Source organism: Lepidochelys olivacea, assembly GCF_965140295.1.
Source record: "Lepidochelys olivacea isolate rLepOli2 genome assembly, chromosome: 1".
NCBI lineage: Eukaryota > Metazoa > Chordata > Testudines > Cheloniidae > Lepidochelys > Lepidochelys olivacea.
Window position 1 is genome coordinate 263,036,799 of NC_140411.1, and position 26,768 is coordinate 263,063,566.

At 47.6% G+C, this 26,768-nt stretch overlaps 1 protein-coding gene across 1 annotated transcript; it reads right to left on the bottom strand.

The window, feature by feature from the left end:
* Nucleotides 1-922: 922 nt before the first annotated feature.
* Nucleotides 923-25,539, bottom strand: LOC311515071 (cytochrome P450 2D14-like; the record flags this gene model as incomplete). Its single annotated transcript, XM_084617930.1, has 9 exons — nucleotides 25,239-25,539; nucleotides 16,152-16,323; nucleotides 14,516-14,668; nucleotides 13,584-13,744; nucleotides 13,286-13,459; nucleotides 10,670-10,811; nucleotides 6,147-6,334; nucleotides 4,727-4,868; nucleotides 923-1,101 (listed from the first exon to the last, which is right to left on the bottom strand). Exons 1-9 carry the CDS (start codon nucleotides 25,449-25,451, stop codon nucleotides 923-925), a joined length of 1,524 nt encoding a protein of 507 aa, XP_084474056.1. The 5' UTR covers nucleotides 25,452-25,539.
* Between the last annotated feature and the right edge of the window lie 1,229 nt (nucleotides 25,540-26,768).

The window sequence follows — 26,768 nt, forward strand, 5'->3', positions numbered from 1 at the left end:
CCAGTGGCCCGGGAGTCACAATACAGGTTTGCATTTAGCTTCCAGGGGGTCCAATATTCCTGGACCCAATTACCACAGGAATATAAAAATAGCTGGGCATTGTTCCATGCTCAAATGCGGCGGGGCCTAACACGATTTTCTAAACCGACTGTTTTATTCCAGTATGTAGATGACCTTTGCTTAGCAACTCGCAACAAGGAAGAACATTTGGCAAAGCTGGATGAGCTCCTGCAAACTCTTAAGGAAGTGGGATTAAAGTGCGATCCTGCCAACTAACCCATCAAATTCAGGTCAACAGTAAAGGCTCAAAAAGCAGAAGGCAATAAAAAGAGCACCAAATCTATTACTTTTACGTAATCTCATGATTTTTGGTCAGCCTGATTCATAATTTTTGAACATTTAGGGTTGGCAATATTGTGAAAGTGACTTGAAAGTGTCAATTTCACTCCTGTTTAAGATCAGTTTCTAGTCTATTATTTGGAGTGAGGTAACACCCATACAGGCCCAGGCAGGTGCAGTATAAACTCATGGGGCCTTGCCCTAGTAGGATGTTTCCAAAGTTAAATGATCTACTCCAAGCTTGGCGAACTGCAAAAAGTGATAGAAAGTAATCTAGATTTTTCTACAATTATTTCAATTGTTGCCTTCAAGAGTTAGTAAGAATATACATTAAAATGTTATATCTAACCAGTGTCCCTCCAGGGACTTGATACAAGATGTGAGAACATGTTAGTGTTACAGCTGAGTAGGCCTAATATTTATTTAATTCTCTTTATTTTAATACAGGAATTAGATACAGTGCTCCTATCAGCTAATTTCTAAATTATAATCTGCAGAAAACCCTAGAGTTTTCAGGTGCCTAAGTGTCCCCTGGAATCATGGTTAAAGTTGCCCTCCTCCCCAATCTGAAAAGGTGCTCCTGTTATCTTGGGGCAGCCTGGATCTGGTAGGGGTGGGGGGCGAGTGTCGTGGCAAAGTGTCCATCCTCTCGAGGCCTGGCCTGGCCCTCAGGAAGACGGATGGTGAAGTGCTGCAGGAGGCTGGTGAAGAAGAGGAAAAGCTCCATCCTGGCCAGTTGTTCCCCCAGGCAAACACGGCGACCTGCAAGCGTGGGAGTGAGAAAAGAGGGGAGGAGGAGGATAGAACACCACATGTAAATGACTAGTCACTGAAGGAGTAAGACCTTACTGCGCACCCACAGGTTGGAGTGAACAGAGAATCTGCCTCCATATGCAGCAGATAGTGAGTCTCCCTATTCCCGGACCCTGTGTGAACAGGAACAACTAGGAAATACTTCTCTAGACCAACCAATGTTCTGTTTAATCTGATTCCCTGTCTCTGATTGTGGCCAGCACCAGAAGCTTCAGTGGAAATCATAAAACAAAAGACTCTGTCAGTTGATTTGGAGAGGGGAATTACTGCCTAGTTAGCCTGACTCAAAAGGGTCAGACACTTTAATACACAGGGCTAAATCCTCAGCTGGTTAAATTGGCACAACTCCATTGATGTAAAAGGATCTGTGGTAATTTACAGTTGAAGATCTGTCCCATATGCTCTTTGTGGAATTCTTAACTTCTAGAATCAAAATGGGCAAATAAATGCCTTTATATAGAGAAATCTGAGGTAGAATAACATGCCCATGCCACCAGACAGGAGATTCTGGTTCAAGTGCGATCTGGGGATCATGTATTTGCCTTGAGTCCAGAAAACCAAAGTGGTACATCTTCACCAATGACCCATCTCAGTCTAAACCACTGCAGCAAGCCTTTGCAGTACTCGTACAAACAGGATCACCTCACCGCCAGCCCGAAAGACTTCACTGGTGCCATATCTACTCCCATAGCCACTGCAAAATCCTTCTCTTGGTCATTAGGAACCTTTATGACAACACCCCCATCTTCCTCTTTGGACTGTTCTCTCTGAAGATAGTAAAATGAATCTTTGAAGTCTATGAGTTGATAACTGAAGTTATGGGTCAGACCATGATATGAGCTGGGTAAAACTGTGTTATGTGTTGACTCAAAACATCATTCAAACTGCTGTGTGAACACACCCTTCACTTAAGATAGTTGTAACCCACACCTAAAACAAGGCCTAATAGAATCTTTCCAGAAACTAGCATCTGGTGGGTAGGGAGGTCCACTTGCTATTGTGATCGGGTTGGAGGAGGCAGGGGGAAGGGAGTTGTGAGTGTGTGAGAGAACACATGAAAACTGAGAACAGACAAAAACAGAGAGAGAGGCAGAGACAAAAGCAAGAAGGACAAGCCTGTGAGTGCAGTGTGACTCTGGAAAAAAGGTTTTGGGTCTGTTGGCAAAAGAGGCTTGGGGCCATAAGCTAAGAAACTGCTCCTTTTGTTATTGGTTCCTCCTGAATTCAGAGAAGCAGGACTTTGTATGTTCCTTATAAACAAGACTGCATCAAAGAAAATACCTGACTCCTTCAATTTCTACTTCCAACTGGAATGTCCCCAGGGCCCTGAAATTTGACCAGCTGTTCAAGATGGAAAGCGGCAACACTATTATCGAGTGTAGCTATTGAGCAAATAGGAAAGGTAGAGGTGTTGTGCTTTGTGCTGCTAACAAAAAGTCCATCCTTGAATTATGTGAGGCTATAGACCAGCGTGTCCCAAATTTTTTGCCAGCGTGACCCCATTTTAGTGAAGTATTTCCTGATGGAACCCCAGACAACATGGAGGAGCCAAATGGTGTCCTCTGCACAGCACAATCTCAGACATACTGTAAGTGTAAGGTAACGCCATGTGGAGGATACCATCTAGCTCTACGAAACAGTGTCCTCCACCTGGTGCATATGGTGCATGCGAGGTCATGCTGTGCAGAGCAAAATGACGTCCTCTGCACACAAAGGATTGCCCCCCAGGGAACCACTGCTCCAGAGAGAGTGAAAGGCAGGCACTGACAAAGGGTGCAGGGGAGACTCTTATTGCACTGCAGTTTGGCACAAATGGAGGGTGGCTGCGCAATTACCTGTTTATGGACTAAAATAAAATCATAAAACAAAAACTAACTTGGCTTTTAACCAAGGTTACGTCCATGCTTTGAGCTGGAAGGTGTAAGCTCCAGCTCGAGGTGACGTGCCTCTGCTAACTCTGAGCTAGCTAGTGTGCTAAAAAGAGAAGTGTAGCCATGGGGGTGCAAGCAGTGGGAGGGGCTAGCCACCTGAGTAGGTACCTACCATCTTGGACGGGATCATCCTCAGGGCGGCCAGCCCCTCCCATTGCTCACGCTGCAGTGGCTACGCTCCTACATGCTATCACCAAGTTAGCGTGGGTATGTGTCCCCAACCTGGAACATACACCCCCAGTCTGAAGTGTAGATGTACCCGCTGAGCCAATACCTAGCTCAGCTTAGTACCCAGACACACAGAGAACCCCCCAGTACTGCAGAGTATCCTGGAAATGCGTTAGAAGCTGCCTAACTAAGTTTGTGTCACATTTTTTTCTTTGATGGGACCTCAACCCCTCTCTGCCACTGAAACGGTTGGCTGCATTGAAACAAACCTAGAGAGCACCAACCAGTCACTGGGAAAGGTTCTGTGGAAAAGCTATAATCCTGCTCAGTGCATAGACCCTCCTGTCGAAGTCCTCATGGTTCACACTGCTGGGACTCCTGGGCTGCACTCGTACAAGCCTGGCAGAGGCAGTGACCCCCTGGTTCAGGCTTCCCACTGCTGTTGATGTGGTGACCAGAGGGGTTAGGACAGACCCTACAGCCCCTCCACCAGCCACAGCTGGCCTCCTTTGGTGTGTATCAGAGAATCAGTATTTCCCTCTTCCCATCTCTCTGGTGAGTTGGAAGCATACGGGAAACTGGAAACATCCATCTCCCCTTTATCCCCGACTGATCCATGTTCCCCATTGCAGTGGTCCCAGAGCCTCCAGTAACTAACACCTTCCTTTGATCAGGGTGCCTTGCAACAGATAAAGAAGTATGTGGCACACAATTTTGATCATGCTTTAACAGAAAGCCTTAACTACGACCTCATCCCTTTCCCAATAACACACACCTCACCTGTGTGTGTGCACATTGCTTCTAAACCAGTTCCTGGGACTCCACCTTCAAGCAGATGTACTGAAGTATGAAGTAATTTTTCTGGGGAGATGCAGCATGCTCATGAAGAACAGAGCCTAATGTGACGGCTGGATGTATAGGCTTAAGGGACGGAGGACCTCCTTAACCTGGCAGTTCTGCACTCTTGTAGGATTAGGTAGGTGGCTTTGTTACATAAGCAACCTTAATTGATTTGTAACAATTTATTTTCTATTTAAATAACTACAGCGGTAGAAGGTGAGCAACGAATTAATTAAGGTGAGGGCTTGCCCAGTTTACAGCAGAATGTAGAATATAGGACTGCTTCCCTTTGGCTGAGTGGTTTACATAGGACTCTGGGACAAGATGCTCAGTCTCTCAAGGCCTGACCTGAAGTACAGCATTTCAAGGCCAGAGTTTCTGCACTGGAGAAATAGAGAGAGGGAGCTATTTTGCAGAGATTACATATACTGGTTCCACCAGGGTACTGTAGAACAGGCCCAGCTCAGCACAGACTGCACTGATCTTCCCCTTGAGGAAGCTGCTCTCATGATAAGAGGGACATCTTGCTTTAGAGGAGACTCATTTTCCCATAACTATAGTGGGTCACATCTCATGCACTGTGTCTCATTTCCACAGGGACGGCCTCTGCCAGCTGCTCCTCCCCTTGGATTTACCTGCAGAGAAAGGCAGGAAGGCCTCTCGCTTCACAAACTGCCCATCTGCATCCAGGAAGTGCTCCGGGTAGAACTGGTGCGGCTTCTCCCAAACCGTTTCATCCTTCAGCACCGAGGACAAGTTAGTGATGACTGTCGTCCCCTGATCCACCCCAGAGAAGGAACAGGGTACATAAGAATTGTCACACCAGAACAGACCAGTCCCTCTGCATTCAATATCCCATCTCAAGCAGTGGCCATTGTAGGATGCCTCAGAGGAAGGCACAGAACCCAGCTCAGGTACCTCATTGTATAATCTTATAGCACAATGGAGTGGGACGTTTTCAAGGCCCCAGCCAGGGCACAGCGTGTGCTCTGAAGCCTGTCGCCCTTCTCCATTGCATGCTAGCTAGACTAAGACTTTGTCTACACTAGACTTTTGTTGGTTAAACTTTTGTCATTCAGAGGTGTGAAGAAAAACACACACACCATGAACGACAAAAGTTTTACTGACAAAAAGTGCCGGTGTGAACAGCGCTTTGTCAGTGGGAGAGCTCTTCCTGCCAACTAAGAGCGGCTACCCACCACACCTTTTAGCGGCACAGGTGTCACTAAAAGGTGCATCGTGTACACATAACGTAAGCGTATGCAAGGGGTGTTTTCATGGTCTAATGAGGTTCATGTGATGAAAATTGCTTCTACTCCCCAGTTGCTTCAAATATTTTCTCGAGTTAATTTTAGCTCTGGTAAGAGTGTGCTGACTGAGAGACTCCAAACCGCAATTCTCATTGTCTTCACAGAAAAAGCGAGATCTTTCTCCTCTCAAATGCCTCAGGCCTGAGCTAGAGGAGCTTCCTCTAGGGGCGAAAGTGGAATTGAGTATTGTGTGGCTTTGGTCTCTCCGATGAGACTGTCACCAGGGAAGGCAGTAATTGCCCGTCATTGTCTCTTGTCCATTTGGAACTGGACTGAGATGCACAGTGGCCTCTGAACACCCTTCAGATAATAGAGTGTTAGTTGCTACTGTTCTGGATTTGAACTGCTGACCTAGCTGGTAGTTTCTATACAGTCAGTCAGCATTACCTTTCTCCACCTTCAAGCAGATGTACTGAATGTTAGAAGGTGCCCAAGACAAAATTATAGTCTCCCCTGTAAGGATTGAAATCCTTAGTAGTGTCTTAGCTCAATTCGTTGTTTTTTCAGATATCCAAAGACCTGTTCAAGATGGAGCTAACCACATAAACAAGGCTGTCTCTGAAGCCCAAGGCCTTTTAAAACTGCACATTTGATAACTCGCCAATGGTTGTGTGATTCAGGGCCTGGTGCTCCACCCCCCTCTGCATGGAACCTTGGGGAGATTCACATATGGAATGTCTGCAGCTGCAGGACATAAGTCTGCAAGGGGAGAGGAGGTCTGCATCCCCTGCCTGGCCATAGATACCTTTGGAATGAAGAAGCCTTGGAGCTCGGTGTCCCGGTATGTCATGTGAGGCATGCCAACAGGAGCGATATCCCCATAACGTTGAGTTTCATGGATCACAGCACTGGTATAAGGCATGTTCGCTTGGTCCTCCATCTGGGGTGACCTGTCCCTGCCAATCACCTTATCAATTTCCTCATGGACTTTACCTGGAAAAAGACCCTTTACATTGAGGAGGATGTAACATATTTAATGATGTACATCAACACCGTAAAAGTGAGGAGCCTACGGATTTACTCTTAGGCTGTAAACTCTCTGGGGCAGGGATTGTCTGTTTATCTTTATTTGTACAGCGCTGAGAACAACAAGGAACCAATCTTGATTGGAGCCTATGGGAGCTATTATAATATAGAAGTATAATAAGTATACTTAATGTGGGTTAATATTCTGAGAGTTTGTTAACCAGCTTCCTATCAATTATTGAGCAGTTTACAAGTGAGTCATCTCTAGGCAGTGGGTGCTCTAAGTGTGTGGGAGGTGGCTGGTGTCAGGGGCACTTGTTCAGGGGTCAGGAAGGACATCCTGCAGTGGGGAGAGGGCATGGGCCTTGTCTGGATGAACTACTGATTTCTCTCACCCCCACAATCAGAAAGCCTGTTTGATACCCCAGACATGCACTGCCCTGCTTCCCAGCTACTGATTCCTGACCTTGCAATCAGGTCTTGTGTGTTTGTTGAACAGGGAGATTGGTGAAAGCCTCTGGAAGCAAGAGTGCTAGGAAGGCAGAGTTTACCTAGAGATATCTATAGGAGGGTATTGGCCTTGGTTGGGGGCAAGGGCCAAAGTGAGCTCTGCAGACAGTGGGAAAGAGGAATGCGGAATTAGGAGCTGAAGGAGAGCACACTCATCTTTGGTTACTCAGGCCAATTTACATAGTCATCCTCCGTTCTATGGGTTAATAAGCTCATTGTTAGAGACATCCCACATTACCCATACTGTATTTGACCCACTTGTGCATAGGTGCCAACTTTCTAATTTCCTCGAGGGTGCTTGAGCCCCACTCTGCCCCAGTCCCCACCCCCACTCCACCCCTTCCCTCAAGGCCTCACCCCTGCCGTGCCTCTTCTTGCCCCCGCTCTGCCCTGCCTCTTCCTACCCCTGCTCCACCCCCTCCACCTGAGTGCGCCCTGCCCTTGTTCTTCCCCCTGCCTCCCCCCAGCACCTCCTGCATGCCACTAAACAGCTGATCCATGATGGGCAGGGGGAATTGGGGAAGAGCTGATTGGCGGGGCTGCCAGTGGGTGCTGAGCACCCACAATCTTTTTCCCCGTGGGTGCTCCAAGCGTGGAGCACCCATGGAGTCAGTGCCTATGGACTTGTGCCTCTGGCATTAGCACATTCAAGCAGGTTAGCATTTATCCCTGCAGAGACCCTAAGAGAAGGAAGAGTTACCAAGTAGCTACAAGGGTCTCAAAGTGCACTTGTCATGAAGAAAAGTGTGAGTGCTCCCTCTGACACTGAAATCTTGAACAGGGGCTTTCTCTCTCCTTTCTCCCTTCCCACAGGTCTTTGCTCTCCCCCTCAGAGAGTGCTCCACTGGAATTATTCCCCAATCACTGCTGTGACTGCTGCTACGGCAGCTTCATACCCCCAGAACACAAAGGTGACAGCAGATGCTGAACTTGTGCCACACGCTCTCAAAGAAACTGCGGAATCACCTGATCAACATCCTCTACAGCAAACAGGGAAAGATAAAGAATGAGCCCTCAAAAATGGATACTCTTATAAAAAAACAACCTTCCACACAAACTTCCTCGTGGCTGGACTTTACTAAAACTAGACAAGCCATTTACAACGCACACTTTACTTCTCTACAAAAGAAAAAGGACACTAAACTTTCTCAACTACTACATGCCACAAGGGGCCACAGCAATGGTTCCCTCAACCCACCCAGCAATATTGTTAACCTATCCAACTATACTCTTAGCCCAGCAGAAGCAGCTGTCCTATCTCGGGGCCTCTCCTTCTGCCCCTCCACCCCCACGAACATGATACAGTTCTGTGGTGACCTAGAATCCTATTTTCGACGTCTCCGACTCAAGGAATATTTCCAACACACCTCTGAACAACATACTAATCCACAGAGACCTCCCTACCAACACTACAAAAAGAAGGATTCTAGGTGGACTCCTCCTGAAGGTCGAGACAGCAGACTGGACTTCTACATAGAGTGCTTCCGCCGACGTGCACGGGCTGAAATTGTGGAAAAGCAGCATCACTTGCCCCACAACCTCAGCCGTGCAGAACACAATGCCACCAACAGCCTCAGAAACAACTCTGACATCATAATCAAAAAGGCTGACAAAGGAGGTGCTGTCGTCATCATGAATAGGTCGGAATATGAACAAGAGGCTGCTCGGCAATTCTCCAACACCACTTTCTACAAGCCATTTCCCTCTGATCCCACTGAGAGTTACCAAAAGAAACTACAGCATTTGCTCAAGAAACTCCCTGAAAAAGCACAAGATCAAATCCGCACAGACACACCCCTGGAACCCCGACCTGGGATATTCTATCTACTACCCAAGATCCATAAACCTGGAAATCCTGGGCGCCCCATCATCTCAGGCATTGGCACCCTGACAGCAGGATTGTCTGGCTATGTAGACTCTCTCCTCAAGCCCTACGCTACCAGCACTCCCAGCTACCTTCGAGACACCACTGACTTCCTGAGGAAACTACAATCCATCGGTGATCTTCCTGATAACACCATCCTGGCCACTATGGATGTAGAAGCCCTCTACACCAACATTCCACACAAAGATGGACTACAAGCCATCAAGAACACTATCCCCAATAATGTCACGGCTAACCTGGTGGCTGAACTTTGTGACTTTGTCCTTACCCATAACTATTTTACATTTGGGGACAATGTATACCTTCAAATCAGTGGCACTGCTATGGGTACCCGCATGGCCCCACAGTATGCCAACATTTTTATGGCTGACTTAGAACAACTCTTCCTCAGCTCTCGTCCCCTAATGCCCCTACTCTACTTGCGCTATATTGATGACATCTTCATCATCTGGACCCATGGAAAAGAAGCCCTTGAGGAATTCCACCATGATTTTAACAATTTCCATCCCACCATCAACCTCAACCTGGTCCAGTCCACACAAGAGATCCACTTCCTGGACACTACAGTGCTAATAAACAATGGTCACATAAACACCACCCTATACCGGAAACCTACTGGCCGCTATTCCTACCTACATGCCTCCAGCTTTCACCCTGACCACAGCACATGATCCATTGTCTACAGCCAAGCTCTGCGATACAACCGCATTTGCTCCAACCCCTCAGACAGAGACAAACACCTACAAGATCTCTATCAAGCATTCTTACAACTACAATACCCACCTGCGGAAGTGAAGAAACAGATTGATAGAGCCAGAAGAGTTCCCAGAAGTCACCTACTACAGGACAGGCCTAACAAAGAAAATAACAGAACGCCACTAGCCATCACCTTCAGCCCCCAACTAAAACCCCTCCAACGCATTATTAAGGATCTACAATCTATCCTGAAGGATGACCCCACACTCTCACAAATCTTGGGAGACAGGCCAGTCCTTGCCTAAAGACAGCCCCCCAACCTGAAGCAAATACTCACCAGCAACCACATAGCACACAACAGAACCACTAACCCAGGAACCTATCCTTGCAACAAAGCCCGTTGCCAACTGTGCCTACATATCTATTCAGGGGACACCATCACAGGGCCTAGTAACATCAGCCACACTATCAGAGGCTCGTTCACCTGCACATCCACCAATGTGATCTATGCCATCATGTGCCAGCAATGTCCCTCTGCCATGTACATTGGTCAAACTGGACAGTCTCTACGTAAAAGAATAAATGGACACAAATCAGACGTCAAGAATTATAACATTCATAAACCAGTCGGGGAACACTTCAATCTCTCTGGTCACACGATTATAGACATGAAAGTTGCGATATTACAACAAAAAAACTTCAAAACCAGACTCCAGCGAGAGACTGTTGAATTGGAATTCATTTGCAAATTGGATACAATTAACTTAGGCTTGAATAGAGACTGGGAGTGGCTAAGTCATTATGCAAGGTAACCTATTTCCCCTTGTTTTTTCCTACCCTCCGCCCCCAGACGTTCTTGTTAAACCCTGGATTTGTGCTGGAAATGGCGTGCTGGAAATGGCCCAACTTGATTATCATACACATTGTAAGGAAAGTGATCACTTTAGATAAGCTATTACCAGCAGGAGAGTGGGGTGGGGGGAGAGAAAACCTTTTGTAGTGGTAAACGCCCATTTTTTCATGCTTTGTGGGTATAAAAAGATCTTCTATACTTTCCACAGTATGCATCCGATGAAGTGAGCTGTAGCTCACGAAAGCTTATGCTCAAATAAATGGGTTAGTCTCTAAGGTGCCACAAGTACTCCTTTTCTTTCTGTGGAAGATGCAGGGTTGGGAGAACCGGTCACATCTCCACCAGTCCCCTTGCTTACACTGTATGTCAGGGTGGAGAAGCATGAACAGCAATGCCCAGCGCAGGGTGGTGGAAGTGGTCTCAGTGCCACCGGTAAACAAGTCAACTGTTACCATACGAAGGTTGTTGTCATTGAAACTGCTCCCCGCATGCTCTTTAGCCTGAAGAGAACAAAGGAGAGCAAGATTTGACCTTAGATTTTTGTTGTGGAGAGAGGAGCAGAATTGTAGATAGTAGTAATTCATATTCTCAGACTGAAAGGTTGAATTGTTTGCAGAGTGCAGCAAAACACGTACATATGACAACAAACGCTGTAATGACTCCTTGGTCACATACATTTCAAGGTAATCATTTATTCCACACATCATGGACTTATGCTCAGGACCTTCTGCTCCAAAAACACAGGGTATGTCTACACTGCAATATAAGCCCAGAGTTAGTGGCACTTGACTCAGCTGACCCTGGGTTAGAGAACCATGGGCTCGAGCATCTACACCAGGGTAGTCAATAGGTGGACGGCAGGCCAAATCTGGACTGCTAGATGCTTTTGAACAGACCTTGAAATCTTTTTATTTACTTCTTATCATTATTGTTGTTATTTTTTTATTATTTTCCCTGTAGTCTGGACCTTGCCTATACCTTGACCAAGAAATGTGGACCCTGACAAAAAATTGACTACCCTTGCAGAAGTCTATGCTGATTATCAACCCTACGTTAAGAATTTTCGAGCCCAGGTGTGAACCTGGGGTTCTGGCATCCACACAGTAGCAGGCAGACCTGAGCCAAACCAACCATATCCCAGACTCCCTAGCACCCCCACAGAGTGTGCCCGCTCTAGCCTTTGACTGTGGGGAAGCTTCATGCCCACCCTGCACGTTACAGGAAGCGTGACCAGCCTGCCAACACTGCCTGCCGAGCAACATGGAAGAGGCCCCTTTTCAAGAACTTTTCTTGCTTGCGCTGTCACGCCTGGGTCAGGAATTGGGCAGTTTCCTTGAGGCACTGGTGGACATTTCAGCGGCATTTTCTGACCCACCAAAGTCCAGGGGTGCAGGAACAATTTTTATAGTGGGGGTGCTGACGCTGGAAACCATGTATTTGGTCTGTGTTATTACTGCTTTAAGCCAGGGGGTGCGGCAGCACCCCCAGTTCCAGCACCACTGCCAAAGGCACCTGAAAGAGTTTATGAAGATGGAGGAGGAGTACCCAGGCACGGCAGACTCCCACTGGCTGATGCTGCTCAGTACACTGAGCATACATGCTGGAAACTCTGCCCACAGTCTCTTGCCACCAGAGTTAAAGGAGGGTCTCCAGTCAGTCTTAGAGATTTGTGCCTTTGCAACCTCAAGAGGTCAGTGTGATCACTCTCACTTGATCAGGTCAGAAATTCCATGTTGTAGCGAGCAGGGTGCAGCCAACATGCTAGCCAACCAATTAACATCAGGATTCCAAAAGTTCATATACGTACCTGGGAATAACAATCTGACAGGCCCTATTCCTGCCCTGGTAGCTTCTATGAGAACAGGACCTCAGTGCTACCTACTGAACCAACAGTCTCATTTTCTACAAGACAGGTCTCCCCACCAAGTACTCTTCAGGGCCACCGTGCTTAGCATAGGAGATATGACAGCATCACAGCAGGAAGTAGTCTGGCTATCTTTTGTAATGCTGTGGATTTTATGTGTCTGTTTTCTAAGCGTTTCTTATCTCAATTTTCTCAGAGCAATTCTGTAAATTTGGACTTAGACTTAACATGGGCAATAACTAATATGCTATTTAAGAGCCAATTAAAATGTAATTAGCTTTGTTTACGACTCAGAACAAGAAGTTGACATTTAGAAATTTCCCACAAAATGAAAGTTTTTCAAAAAGGATTTCAGGTTAATCAAAATTTAAAAAATACTATAAAATAAAAAAAGCAATTAAGTAATTTCTAAATGAAAAATTGAAATGTGCTGTTCTGACAACCTCAAAACAGAATCTTTCAGCCCTATAAAAATATTTCATTATGATTTTTTCTAAATGAAATTTTGTCAAAAGTGAAATATTTCCATGTTTCATTGTTTCATGTTTCAATTTTGCAACCAGCTGTTCTAGAAAAATATAAAAACAGATTTGGTTTTTGTTCTGGAACATTTTTCCATTCAGGAATTCCCAGCAGCCTGCCTTTGAACGAAGCTGTGACTTGGAAGGATGAAGGATGAAGAAAGTCTTTACTGTGACCTTTGCCAAAATGATTAAAAAGTGTCTCTAAACTGTACATGGTTGGCTTATCTCAGGGCTTTTCCACAGCCAAGTGAGCTAAGGACTCAGGTACCACACCCACTAGAGTCAATGTGAGTCTCACCTTTGACTTCTTGGGGCACTGCCTTAGGCTGTAAGTGCCTGGCTGTATAAGTACAAAGTTCCAAATATCAGCCTATTCAGCTGATTTCTGAGCATGAAGTCATTAGGCTCACCAGATAAGTGAAAACCAGAAGAAACAGAACAGCGATCTGTTCATAGCAGTTCTATTCGCAATAGGATTTTACTTGTAAACTTTACAACAAGGGACAAGGGAAGCTAACATGGAGTTTTCCCATCACTAATGTATTCACAGAGCCAAAGAGATCTACACCTGCCCTTCTCCTCCTACCTTCTCTATCTCTTGCAGAAAAGCATCAGTGAAGTCTCTCTTTTGGGTAGGATTCCAGGTCGCCCTGTGCTCCTTCACAAGGTCATCTGTGAACTCCAGGACATCCTTTTGGGCTCGGAAGATGCTCTGTTGCACTCCAGGGATGCGCAGCAGCCACGGTACTACAATAAGGAGCTAAGATAACAGAGTGAGAGAGAAAACCACACCCTATGGCTCTCAGAAAAGAATCACTAAAATACATCTAACTGATCAATAAAATGGCAGTTTCTTACCGACCAAATCTTATGTGCTGAGTTACCTGGGGCAGGAATCCAGCTTCTTCGTCCAAGGCCTGTTCAAACAATTGCAGCATCCTCTGAAATTTCTTATTGTCATAGTCAAAGCGCTGACCATAGATAAGGGAGCAGATCACGTTGCTAACTGCTTTGTTTATAAGAAAATGTGGATCAAAAGGACGGCCTGAAAAACATACAAGACCAACCAAAGACATTAGGAGGCACAGCATCATTGCAGCCTGCCCCTCACTGCATGGAGCATACTGAGCAAGAACCGCTAACATTTCAAGACTGCTTACAGAACAAACCACTTGAAAGTCCATGCTCATGTAAGCTGGGGAAGTTAAAGATGTCTCACATACTAACAGGGTTGGGCCTGCTCAATACTTGGAAGAGAGACCACCATGGAAAACTTAAGAATTGCAGGTTTGTGCTGCGGACTCAGTCATTAATACTCATCTCTTTGCCTCGGGACTGAACCCGGGCCGCCTGTGTACAGACAGATGTTACTGTGCTGCTACAGACATTTTTAAGTTGAGGCATAAAAGTGACGTCCTTAAAGACGTCATGGCATGTTTTGGAAGTGTCTTCGTGTTGATGCCTTCACCAGATTCCAGTTGAGGTAATTACATTCTACCAACCTAAAATTCCCCTTGCACATTCAATTGGAGGTGTCGGGGTTTTGGTTTTGTTTTACTTCCCATCACAAACTGTCATGTTAAAACAGCTGTCAGGTTCGACCCCACAGGTGGCTTCATGATAGTGCTGGATGAATGATCACTATGTGTCTGGTCTCCAAAGCACTTTAGTATCCTTCTGGCTATCAGGGATTATGTAGAAATGTGAGATACTGTGTTATTATTCCTTCCTTCATAATCAGTCATATTATCCTTTCATTTCCTTATCTGTGGAAGTCATATTGATTCCCTGCCCCATCTCCCTTGATGCTGCAAACCTTTTTCAGAACTGATTGCAGAGCATAGAAATCCAGCTTCCTCGGTCACACGCTGCTCCAGGGATTTCTTTCCCATCCCAAAGTTCCTTAAGGTGGAGAGTGCAAATCTCCTTTGCTCCTTCCACGCATGACCATATCTTGCAAGCACCACCCCTGGAAAGTATTAATAAACAAGAGATGTAATAAGCTCTGGGAGCACACCATGCAAAATTCGCTGGACAGCAACAAAATAGAGCTGACCTGGAGGGACTGGCTTCTGAGGAAGGATAAAAGGAACCAAGTATAGCTTGGCCAAATGGCAACTAATGGGAGCTATTATTTCAGCCTTCATAGGTGTAGGTGGTTAGTGCAGAAGGAGAGGGATTATTCATGGAGGGCCAAGGTATAGCTAGGAGTAATGGGATGAAATTCAGGGCCAGATCCGCAGCTCGTATAATCGGATACAATTAATGGAGCTAAGCCATGCTATACTCTGAGGGTGTGAGCCTCAGGTTGGATGTCAAAAAACATTTCCCAATGATTAGAGCTACTAAACTACTCAATAGTCTCTCAAAGGAATTAATGGATGCCCCACCACAAGTCATTTAAAATTGGATTGGACAAAGCACTGGAGGGCATACTATAGGGAGCATCCCTGCATTGGCCAGAGCAAGGGTGGCCAACCTGAGCTTGAGAAGGAGCCAGAATTTACCAGTGTACATTGCCAAAGAGCCACAGTAACACATTAGCAGCCCCACATCAGCTCCCACCCACCCCACCCCGCGCCTCCCGCCCACCGGCAGCCCCGCTGATCAGTACCTCCCCCTCCCTCCCCGCACCTCCCAATCAACTGTTTTGTGACGTGCAGGAGGCTCTGGAGGGGAAGGGGGAAAAGTGACGGCATGGCAGGCTCAGGGGAGGGGGCGGGAAGGGGTGGAGTGGGGGCGGAGCCAGGGGTTGAGCAGTGAGCATCCCCCAGCACATTGGAAAGTTGGCACCTGTAGCTCCAGAGTCAGTGCCTATCCAAGGAGCCGCATATTAACTTCTGAAGAGCCGCATGTGGCTCCGAAGCCACAGGTTGGCCACCGCAAGGCCAGAGTATGGGCCAGGGCGAGGTTGAGAAGATGTGACTCTACAGATATTTTTCCAGCTCTAATCTTTGTTATGAAAGTGCTTTGGGATAACCCGAGAGGATTCCAGCCCAACAAGCCTCCTTTTTAGGTTGTATTTCTTTCTACCCTCCCCCACTTTCACTCTTGGGTCCTGGAGGTTCCTTGGAAGGAGGTTATTTTTTTTTACAAGCCGAGGAAGGTGCATACATATGGTGAGGGGTAGGACTCCGCCACTTCTGACAGTGGCAGCCAATCGGTATTGATTGGCATGTACATCCCACTGAGCATTTCAGAACAGCCCTGTCTTAGTAGTTGTTGCAGCGCTGAAGTTGGGAAGGAGAGTCCCCAGTTCCATCTCGCCTGACTTCCTCCTCGCGAGAGGGAGTGTCAGGGGCAGACTCCACCAAAAGCAACGTCAACAGAGGGACAAGAGAGGGAGGCAGCTCACTCCTTAAGACCCCTCCAACCTCTCCAGGAACTCAAATGATAAAGCCAGTCCTCTGGCAACACTACCAGAGAACTGTGTTAGTTTCCAAGATACTTGCCTGCGGAGTTCTCTCCATAACCCAAGTGCTCATGTATAGGAAAGTATGGTCGGTCAGCAAAGTCCTCTGATTTCTGGATCAATGCTTCCTTTACTGCTTTGAATCCATTCACTACTATCAGATTACTCCAGCAGTTCTGAAGACTAAAGACATCTCCATGTTTTTTACTCAGCTGTCAAGAAAAGAAAAAGGAAAAATATACTGTTGGAAGCCAGATGACACTTAAATTTGCTGGAAGGCAAGCCTGAAAAATATCATCTTGCATTTCTGTACGCTCTCTAACTTAGAAGGATCTCAGAGCACTCTGTTGGGCTTGTTAGCTAATCACTGATGTGCAGCCGCCTCTGGAGTGGAACAACTCACAGCATCACTACACAGCCACTTACACAGGGAGTGAAGAACACCACCATTGTCAGATGAAGGTGCAGGAAGAGTTTGTCAGCAGAACGTAACTAACCAAGTTGAAATTTGGCCAGGGATCTTGTGAAAGTGTCATGGGGTCTTTAACGACTACCAGAGGTCAGGACCTCTTTTGGTGTCTTCAAGGATAACAGACCCAAGCGTACATTGTTCCTGGTGTGGCACTGGTTTAACCACTGACACAGACAGCCTCCTACAACGCTTCCTGCAGCACATGGCTTTGCCTAGGCGATATCCCATTCAAGTACTCACCAGGCCCAACCTTGCTTCGGTTATGAAATCTGATATCACCACAGAGGGTACAGCAGTGCTGCCTACAGATACACACAAAATAAAAATGACTGACATAAGGGATTGGGGGTGGGGGAGGGCGTTTCCTGGGATGCTGGCAAACGAGGTGCCAGCACTTGCCCAGGCTGCAGGCACTAGCTAAGAACTAACAAACTCATAGCTGGAGACCAGACCAGGTCACCTGTATGTTAGTTTGCTCAAAGTAGGTATTAGTCTTACAAGAATGTATTTCGTGTTTAGACCGGGGGTGGCCGACCTGCGGCTCTTCAGCACTTAACGTGCGGCTCCTCCTATAGGCACCAACTCTGGGGCTGGAGCTACAGGCGCCATCGTTCCAGTGTGCGGGGGGGGCTCACTGCTCAACTGCCACAGGCCCTGCCCCCGCTCCACCCCTTCCCGCCCCCTCCCCTGAGCCTGTCCTGCCCTCGCGCCTCCCCCCTCACTCAGAGCCTCCTGCACACCAGAAAACAGCTGATTGGGAGGTGTGGGGAGGGAGGGGGAGGTGCTGATCGGCGGGGCTGCCGGTGGGTGGGAGGCGCTGGGAGTGGGGGGGAGCTGATGGGGGGCTGCTGAGGTATTACTGTGGCTCTTCGGCAATGTACATTAGTAAATTCTGGCTCCTTCTCAGGGTCAGGCTGGCCACCCCTGGTTTAGGCTATGAAATGCTTGTGAGTTGCTGCAGGCGTTAATCTCACTTGCAATGTCGGTGTTCCACGCCACAAGAAAATCTGTACGTTTTGCTTTATAACTTTGAAATGTCCGCTCTGAGCTTGTGAACCAGGCACAGGACTCCTCCCCCACCCCATCCAGAAGGACTATCAAATTCAGCTGCGTCAAGGAACATTGCAATACAAAGGACTGGTTAAGGACCCTATCCCACCTTGGAAATGCGATGTGCAAGGAAGCTTGTTCTGTGGACTTTGAAGCTGAATGAAGGAAATAAAACAAAGTCACAGGAAAATTTTCCATCTCTTTGCCTGTCTGAACTCTGACAGGGCTAGAGATCCCCAGGGCTGCCTGCTGGGTCTGCCCCGAAAGACACTTTGAATAGACACATCACTGCAACTTGGTCACTCTTAGGATTTAGATGGTAACTCATCTGTGAGTATATGTTTGCTTGCTTGAACCTGCAATTAACTTTGTAATTTCTTTTTCCTAGTTAACAAACCTTTAGATCATTTATTACAGGATTGGCTACAGGTGTTGGCTTTGGTGTAAGATCTAGGGTACCAACTGATCTGGGGTAACTGACTGGCCTCTTGGGACTGGGAGCAACCTGAATGTGGGGTGATTTTTGGTGACCATTTATCACTAAGTCCAGTTTGTCTGGGTGGCAAGATAGACTGGAGAGTCTAAGGGGACTGTCTGTGACTTCATGGTAAGCCTGTTATAGTGATCCAGGAGCAGGGGTGCTGGAACGGTGGCGCGGGGGAGGGGGGAGGGAGTCATGGCCCCCCAGTTTTAAAATTGGGAGGGCCAGGCCTGCCCACTTTTTAACATGGGTGTAATTTGGGGGGCAGAGGGCTGCAATCCCCCTCTTCCCCAGCTGCAAGCCTCGGGCAGGCATGGAATGGCACAGGCAGAAATCATCCGCTCCCCCGCCACTAAGCGTAGCCTCTGCCTGCAGCACCAGCCTCTTCCCGTTGCTAGCCCCTCTCAGTGGCCCCACCCCTGCTCCTCCTCTTCTCCCCGATGCCCCATCCCCTGGACAAGGTGGAAGTCAGAGCCGGACAACCACCGAGGGAGCCTGGGCCACTGTAGGCAGTCCTGCACCCTCCACCTGCCCTGGGTGGCATGGCCTGGTGGGGGCGAGGGGACAGGCTGGGGGCTGCTCTTGGGCACCCCAGCCCCCTGACCGGGTTCCCTGGGTGGCTCTTACCACCACCAGGCTCTGGCTTCCAGAACCTCAAGGGAAGAGGAGGAGGAGGGGAGGAGGGGAGGAGCTACGGGGAGGGCAGGGTAGAGGGAAGAGGAAGGGTAGGGACATGGAGCAGGCTGGGAGGCTCTCTGAGGCAGAAGTGGCTCCATCCTGCTCCCCGCCCAGCTGCCTGGGAAAGCAGCCGAACGTGCCGGGGGAGAGACACAGGAGAGGACAGAGCCCCTCTCCCTCCTTGCCTCCGGCAGGCCAAGCTGCGGGGGCACTTAACCCCCCATGCCCCTCCTACACATTGCCTCTGACTCCACGAGCACAAAATGTGCCTCATGTAAGGGAGGACCAGGGCCACTGTACCCTGGTGACAGACAGGCATTGCAGAGTGCAAAGCAGAACAGTTTAAAGCAATTACCAAATACCCCAAATTTAACCTTTTTTCACCTATGATTTGTGGGATTTCTTGAGGATTGTCCACACATTCTCCACAGGGAGAAAATGCACTTCTGGGCCAAGAATTTAGGTACAGAAAAACCACAAGTAGTTGTTTTATGTGTATATGAAAAACAAAAAAACCCAATCTATTGTGTTCCTGCTTTTCTACAGTAGCTTTCCTCTAAGCCACGGTTGGGCAATACTTTTCACAAGGGGGCCACTCCAGGAATTTTGGTAAGTCGTCACGGGCCGCCCATTTCTACTATATTAATGGCCGTGGTGCGGGGTCTGGGAGGGAGTTTGGTGCAAGAGGGGGCTCCAGGGTGGGGCAGGGAATTGGGGTGCAGGAGGGGTGTGAGATCTGGGAGGGAGTTTGGGTGCAGGAGGGAGCTCCAGGCTGGTACAGAGTGTTGGGGTGCAAGAGAGGGTGAGGGGTGTGGGCCGTGGGAGGGAGTTTTGGTGCAGGAGGGGGTTCTGACCTGGGGCAGGGGGTTGGGGTGTGGGAGTGGGTACGAGGTGCAGGCTCTGGCTGAGAGGAGCTTACAACAGGTGGCTCCCGGCAGGCAGCGCAGAAGGGCTCAGGCAGGCCGCCTGCATGCCATGGCCCCATGCCACTCCCGGAAGCAGCTGTGGCCAACTGCTGCTGGCACGTCTCTGTGCGCCCCTTGCGGGGAGGGGGCAGCAGGTCTCCGTATGCTACCCGTACTCGCAAGCACCGCCCCCGCAGCTCCCATTGGCTGGTTACCAGCCAATGGGAGCTGTGAGGACGGTGCTGGGGGCAGGGTCAGCGTGCAGAGAGACATGCCAGCAGCAGCCAGCCATTTCCGGGAGCAGCATCCTGGAGATAAAGGACCAGGACCTGGCCAGTGGCGCTGGAACAGTTTTAGAGTGGGGATGCTGAGCTCTGCCCCCCCTTACCGTGTCCGTGCCCCTCACCGCCACCTAGAGCTGGGGCCAGGAGCAGGGCTGTGGTTCTGGGAGGGGGGGACATAGATAGGGGTAAGGCGGCCGAGGCTGGGGTGAGACTGTGAGAGTGAACGTGGGCTGTATGGCACCATAGTAAAAACTGAAAAATGTTTCATGATCATTTTATTAGATTTAACTCATGTTTTAAAATCATCACACAAATTAAAGTTGGCTACTCAAGCCTTCTATGAAGCACTATGTCTACATCCTTCACGGTTTCTTGTTATAATTTTGCACAATTCTGTTAATGAACTTCTTGAATGCAATGCTTTCATCTTTGGTGGCTTCTTGTGTGTCCGGTTCTTCCATTCAATGATGAAAAAGAATGCTCAACTGTAGCTGTTGTGACTGTGCGTAGCAAGAGATGAATTCCTACTTCTTTCATCCCAGGAAACGGAACACAAAGATCGGGTCGAGCCACTAGTGATGATAAAAAAAAGAAGTTGAAGTCAAATCTTCATTCATTTGTCGTATGATATTCCACTCTGTGTTCAAATTCTCTATTCTGTCCTGATCCCATGGCAGCCTCATTGCTGGTAGTGCCTCATTCCACTCAACTGTCAGTGTTTTATAAGACAGGGATCTGTAAAAGCTACGTAGAGGTTGAGTAGAATCTAGAAGTCGCTGTTGTAGATTTTTAAGAATCAAGTCTGTGTACTTTTTCAGTTGTCTTAATAAACACTTCTTGTCCTCTTCACTTAAGGATTCAATATAAATGCCTTCATTAGTCAACTTCTGGACTGAAGTCTTTGCTTCTTCCAGTACTTTTTCAATGGATGGCTCTCTGATTGATCCAAATGTAGCTTCTATTGCTGGACAAAGATCTACTACTGTTGTAGCAGATGCCTGGATGGCATTGTTTAATGACCCAAGTGGTTTCAACAGTAGACTTACAAGAGAGAGAATGGCAATAGTCTTCTCTGAACATAGTAGCAAAAGTAATCCACTAGCCTCACTACTTAGATCCATCCCATCTTGGTAGATACTTTCCAAAGCCAGTAATAACAGCTGAAGTAATTTTAAGACAACAGCCAAGGATCGCTCATGAGAAAGCCAGAGGGTTTTCCCAGGTTGGACTAATTTGAACTTCAGTCCCAGTGTATCTTCTATATTTTCCAAGATATTCAGTCTTTTTAGACTCTTGCTGAAAAAAGAATATAATGAAGACATTGAATTTATAGCTTTTTTAATGTCTTTTGAAGATTCTGCTGCTCATACTAGTGCTAGTTGGAGTAGATGGCCTCTGCAGTGTGTATAGGAGAGATTAGGGTTACACTTTTCTCTGAGCAAAGCTTGTACTCCACCACGTCTTCCAGAGAAGTTTGCAGCTCCATCAAATGCACAAGCAGCCATCTGTTTGGGGTCCAATTGACAAGCATTTAACTCTTCTAAGATGTGGGTTGTCACAGATGCAGCCGATGTGTCTTCTATAACTTGAACATCTAGAAATGCATCTACTGGCCTACCCTTGACATCAAGATAACGTACACAATGACTTAATACTTGATGACCATTTGCATTGGTGCATTCATCAGCCATGTATGGAACTTTTCTGAACGCAGTGAGAGTTCTTCACTTTTTCAACTGTTGAGTCTTTCAGTGTTGCACCATATGCTTCTAGCCAGTCAGTTGAGTTTCTTGCAGAAAGACAGTGAGCATTTGCTGGTCTTGTTCAGAACCAGTGTTCAACTTCAGGATTAAAAGTGACAATGCGCTTAACATTGGCCTCCAGTTTTGTAGTGTGTGGTATCTCTTGCCTACATAGAAAGTATGATGCCACAGCCACGTTTGTTCGCATGAACTGTGTTGTGTAACAGCCTCATTAACACTCACCAGTGTTGTCCTTGGTCAGTGGAGACTCAGAGTTCAGAGGTGTTTTCACATAAGTTCACCTCCCAGGTGGGAACCAAGAAGGCACCTTGCTCATTCCTCCAGCTGCTCACTGTTCGCTCTGGCCACTATTGTTCATTGTGCCACTGTTCACTCCATCGCTCTGTTGCCAATGGCCCTGCACTGTTACCTTCTGCTGCCACCTGCCACTGTGACCTCTGCGAGTTGATCTCTTGATCTCGACTCTCAATGATTTCAGCTGAGCTCTTGGTGGGGGCACCTCGCTGCTAGTGCAGACTGGGCCGTCTCTTCCACAGAAACACTGTCCCACAGCAGGTCTGAGCACTTAGACCTGATTATCAGTGATTTCAGCTGTAGTGGTCATTTTACAGAACAAAAGACTATCTATGGAGCCTAATCAGCTCTGTCTTTAAACAGTGGAGAGGGGCAGGTCAAATAGTACTTGTGACTCAGGCAGACCATCAAGCAAAACACCTGTCCCCACCCTCTCTCTTGATGCCCTCAATCAGCAAAGGCTAAGTACAGTTCTACTGCCCTTTACTCCCACAATAAGAATAACTACATTTCATAACCCCCCCACCTCCACCCCCACATTCAAGTGATTTGTAACCCAACCCCAGCCAAAATCTATCACTTGGGCAACACAGCTCTGTTTGCTGGACACCTCGGTAGATTACGTGTGAATGTAAAAACAATCTGGTCCTGAAGCCTTTCCCCACAGCCCCCAGCTCATCACTGGCTGTCAAGAAGAGCCTATTTAGACTTTGCTTACAAATCATAATTTGAAATTATTAGGTTGGCCAACATCACCAAAATGAATGCACCGACATGGTCATAAAAACAACAGCTGTATAAGGAAGCTAGTCTATGTTCATACTTTTCAAATCTATTATACTTTTTCAGATACACGTATTTTATTATACACTGTATATGCTTTTAAAGTGTGTATTAATGTTTCAATTTCAATTCACATTTCCAAACAATCACTAAATTGGCAACACTGCATGTAACTAGTTCACAAAACTGGGGGGAGGGGTGTGTGTGTGTAGGGAAATCCTAAATAAAGGTTTCAGAGTGGCAGCCGTGTTAGTCTGTATTCGCAAAAAGAAAAGGAGTACTTGTGGCACCTTAGAGACTAACAAATTTATTTGAGCATAAGCTTTCGTGAGCTACAGCTCACTTCATCGGATGCATTCAGTGGAAAATAAATAAAGGAAAATTTACTCTGGACATCAAGAAACAAATCCTCAGCGAGAGGCATATCAGACTGGGGAAGTTTCCTAGGAGAAGTGATGAAAGCCTCATTGCTGGTCATTAAAACTGGATAAAGCCCTCAGGGGCATACCACTAGAAGGGAGAGGGGTGGATAAGAATAGGCCATTTCTAGATTTCCATGATTCTGTAAGTAAAAGGAGCTGTTTTCGTTTCCATTCTGTGAGAAATGCAAAAAAGCAAAACGAAATTGTGTGAAATGGAAATAGGGACAGAAAAGGGAATAATATGTTGTTACCAAAAATGTGGAGTTAAAACAGCTACAGGTCAAAAGAGTTGTTGCTAGCATTGTCATAATCTGATTTGATCTGGAAACTCAAAAGCTCTTTCTACTGCATGGTAAAAACAAGAACCAGACCCAGTTTCTCTTGACTGGAATGTTGAAAGGTACCAGCCTAGAAAAGGGGCCTCTGGCATTTGGCAACTACAGTCACAACATATAATATGATTTAGTTGTCACAAGCTGTATCAGTAGTTTCCCAGACAGGACAAAGCATTCACTTGCAACAACTAACCCTGCAGAGGTTGTGTGTGCTCTTGTTAGCGCAGACACAGCCAACAAGCACATGCTAAAGTTTCCTGGAGATTACATAAAAGCATATCCTGGAGATTACGGTTTTGTTCACTTTTGCTGAGATTCTTAATAATTTCTACAAGGAAGACTGTCGTCCATGCAGCCACATCCCAAAACCAGAGAAACTTTTGAATGAATGGATCTGAGCAGAGACAAATGCATTTTCATATACAATAAATCTTTCACTAGCCCTTTTCATCCCAGAGGATACAGATGGTACATAAAGGGACCACTGAAGTGCAGCCATCTCGGAGGCGGAATGCAGCAGCTGTTTAACAGTGCTATTGTGCAACAGCCCAGTACACTACTTCTCCAACTGAAATGACAGGGAGAAGCTAAAGAGAGAGAGAGAGAGTCTGTGTGTGTAAGTATCACTCTCCTCCAGTGCTATCACATTTGCAGAGAATTCGCCTGGACTCGGGAGTGGAATGTTGCCCTCTGGATTCTAGAGCCAGAGCAAAGCCAAAGCAGATACAGGAGAACCTTGCAGTTAGGGACACCTTGGGAATGGAGATTGTCCATCTGTAACTCTGAAGAAGAGGTTAGCGACATCAACCACAGGGGGCGTTGGGGTTGGGGTTGCAGCTGCAGGGTGGGCGGTGGAGTCAGGGCGGGGGCAGGGAGAGTTGGAGCTTCTGACCCTCGAGTCGAGGTCCAGGGCGGGCAGAGCGCTCAGGGCTTCTGCCCAGCAGGAGCACCAGGGCTCAGGGCTTTAGACCTGGGGGGAGGGGCTTCAGCCCCATGTCTCTGCTCCTGGCTTCTGCCCCAGCCCGCAGGGGGCGCTTGGTCTCCCCATGGCTCCGTTCCCAGCTTCAGCAGGGGGCACCAGGGCTTGGGACTTTAGCTACAGTGAGAGCGCTGGGGCTGAAACCGGTGCTCCGCTGCTAGCTAAAGCCCTGAGCCCTGGCGCCCCCCCCACCCTCCCCCAGGGCTGAAGCTGGGAACAGAGCTAGCAGCCCCATCCCTCCCATGTCTAAAGCCCTGAGCCCCGGTGCTCCCAAGGGTCAGAAGCCCCGAGTCCCCCCAGCCCTGATTCCCCCACCCTGCAGCTACAGCCCCAACCCCCTTGGCTGAAGCCCTGAGCCCCAGGCAGTAAGGTATTTGCTTTTTTGGAGGGGGGGGGTGTCTGCACTGCTGCCTGCCTGATTCATTGAGGACTTCCAGTTCCAGAGGGTATCCGGTTGACCGGTAAGTCCACAACTCTGGTGTTCCTATCTTTGAGGTTCAACTGTAATCAGAGAGCATTAGAGCCCCTCCTCCCCTAGGGGGACTGATGGCTACTGTGTTGGAAAAGCCCCAGGCCGGTAAAATAACTCATCCAGCCCGCACCAGCTACATTAACGAACCACCAGCCCACACCAGCCCCGCTCCCCAGCACGCTGGGCTCTCCAGCCCCTCTGGCACTGACCTGGGTAAAGGAGACGTGCGGGTTGTGGAAGTCGATCTGCAGCATGGTCCCAAGGAAGGGCAGAGAGCTCGGCCCTGGTGGGTAGCGACTCCAGCGCTTCCTGCGCTTCAGGAAATCAAACAGCAGAGCTAAGACTGTGAGGGCTATGCCCAGGGCTGGGAGGTTGTTCCCGCAGGATCGAAGCTGGGACCAGAGCCACAGGAGCAGCTCCATGATCTCTCTTTGCTCTCCTCCCTGTGCCTTCACCTCTCCCCCGGGCCTCTTTTTCCTGCTCCTGTTCTCTCACTCTTTGCTGTTTCTGCCTCCCCAGTTTCCTCCACCCATTCCTCTTCTCTCCCTCCCGGTTTATTTCTCAGACACCCGCCCCTCTCTTGCTACTGTCACAGCTTGGAGCTCCTTGGCCAGAATTGCTCTGTAGTCCCTCCTCTGCCCAGACAATACAAACTGCAGAGGAGTAGTCGTGAAAGGTGGCCCAACCTCTGTAAAAGGAAAAGGGCATAGCTCTATTTCCAGCATTGTAGTATGTAACATGAGGGAGAGAGGCACCTCCTGATGCCAACTGGCAGAGGTGCACAGAGTTTGACAGGAATCCCCCTGTATAATGTATAATAATAATGATGTATAATAATTCACTAACTGGTGGCATGTGAGGTTTGGTGTAACGTTCATTGTGGCATCTGACTCTTTGGTATCCTACCTTTGAACTGACGTTGTTCAATGTGGTTTGGATTAAAATCTCATGTCTGCTTACCAAGAATTCTACACATGTCTCTTCTGCCCCCTGGCTTGGTTCTATCACTGCCATCTTCCTGCTCTCTGCGCACAGCAATTTGGAGGCATTATATATGTGACACCGAGAATACATGTAGTGAGCATATTTTTCTCCACATTTTCAAGCAAGGGAGTAAACCATAAATGTAGCAGTGATGGTAAGTAATGCCTATGGAGAGATGTAGGTCGCATGGGAGATAGCTTCCCAAAGTGATAGAATAAGGTGTGAAATCATGCTGCTTGGGAAGCTATCCCCACTTGATCTACATTCCTTGTGTAGACATTAACCCATAATGAAGTGGTTTATCCAGCAAGGAAGTGGTAATTAGGACAGGTTTCAGAGTAACAGCCATGTTAGTCTGTATTCGCAAAAAGAAAAGGAGTACTTGTGGCACCTTAGAGACTAACCAATTTATTTGAGCATAAGCTTTTGTGAGCTACAGCTCACTTCATCGGATGCATACTGTGGAAAGTGTAGAAGATCTTTTTATACACACAAAGCATGAAAAAATACCTCCCCCCACCCCACTCTCCTGCTGGTAATAGCTTATCTAAAGTGATCACTCTCCTTACAATGTGTATGATAATCAAGTTGGGCCATTTCCAGCACAAATCCAGGTTTTCTCCCCCCCCACACACACACAAACCCACTCTCCGGCTGGTAACAGCTTATCTAAAGTGACCACTCTCCTTACAATGTGTATGATAATCAAGGTGGGCCATTTCCAGCACAAATCCAGGGTTTAACAAGAACGTCTG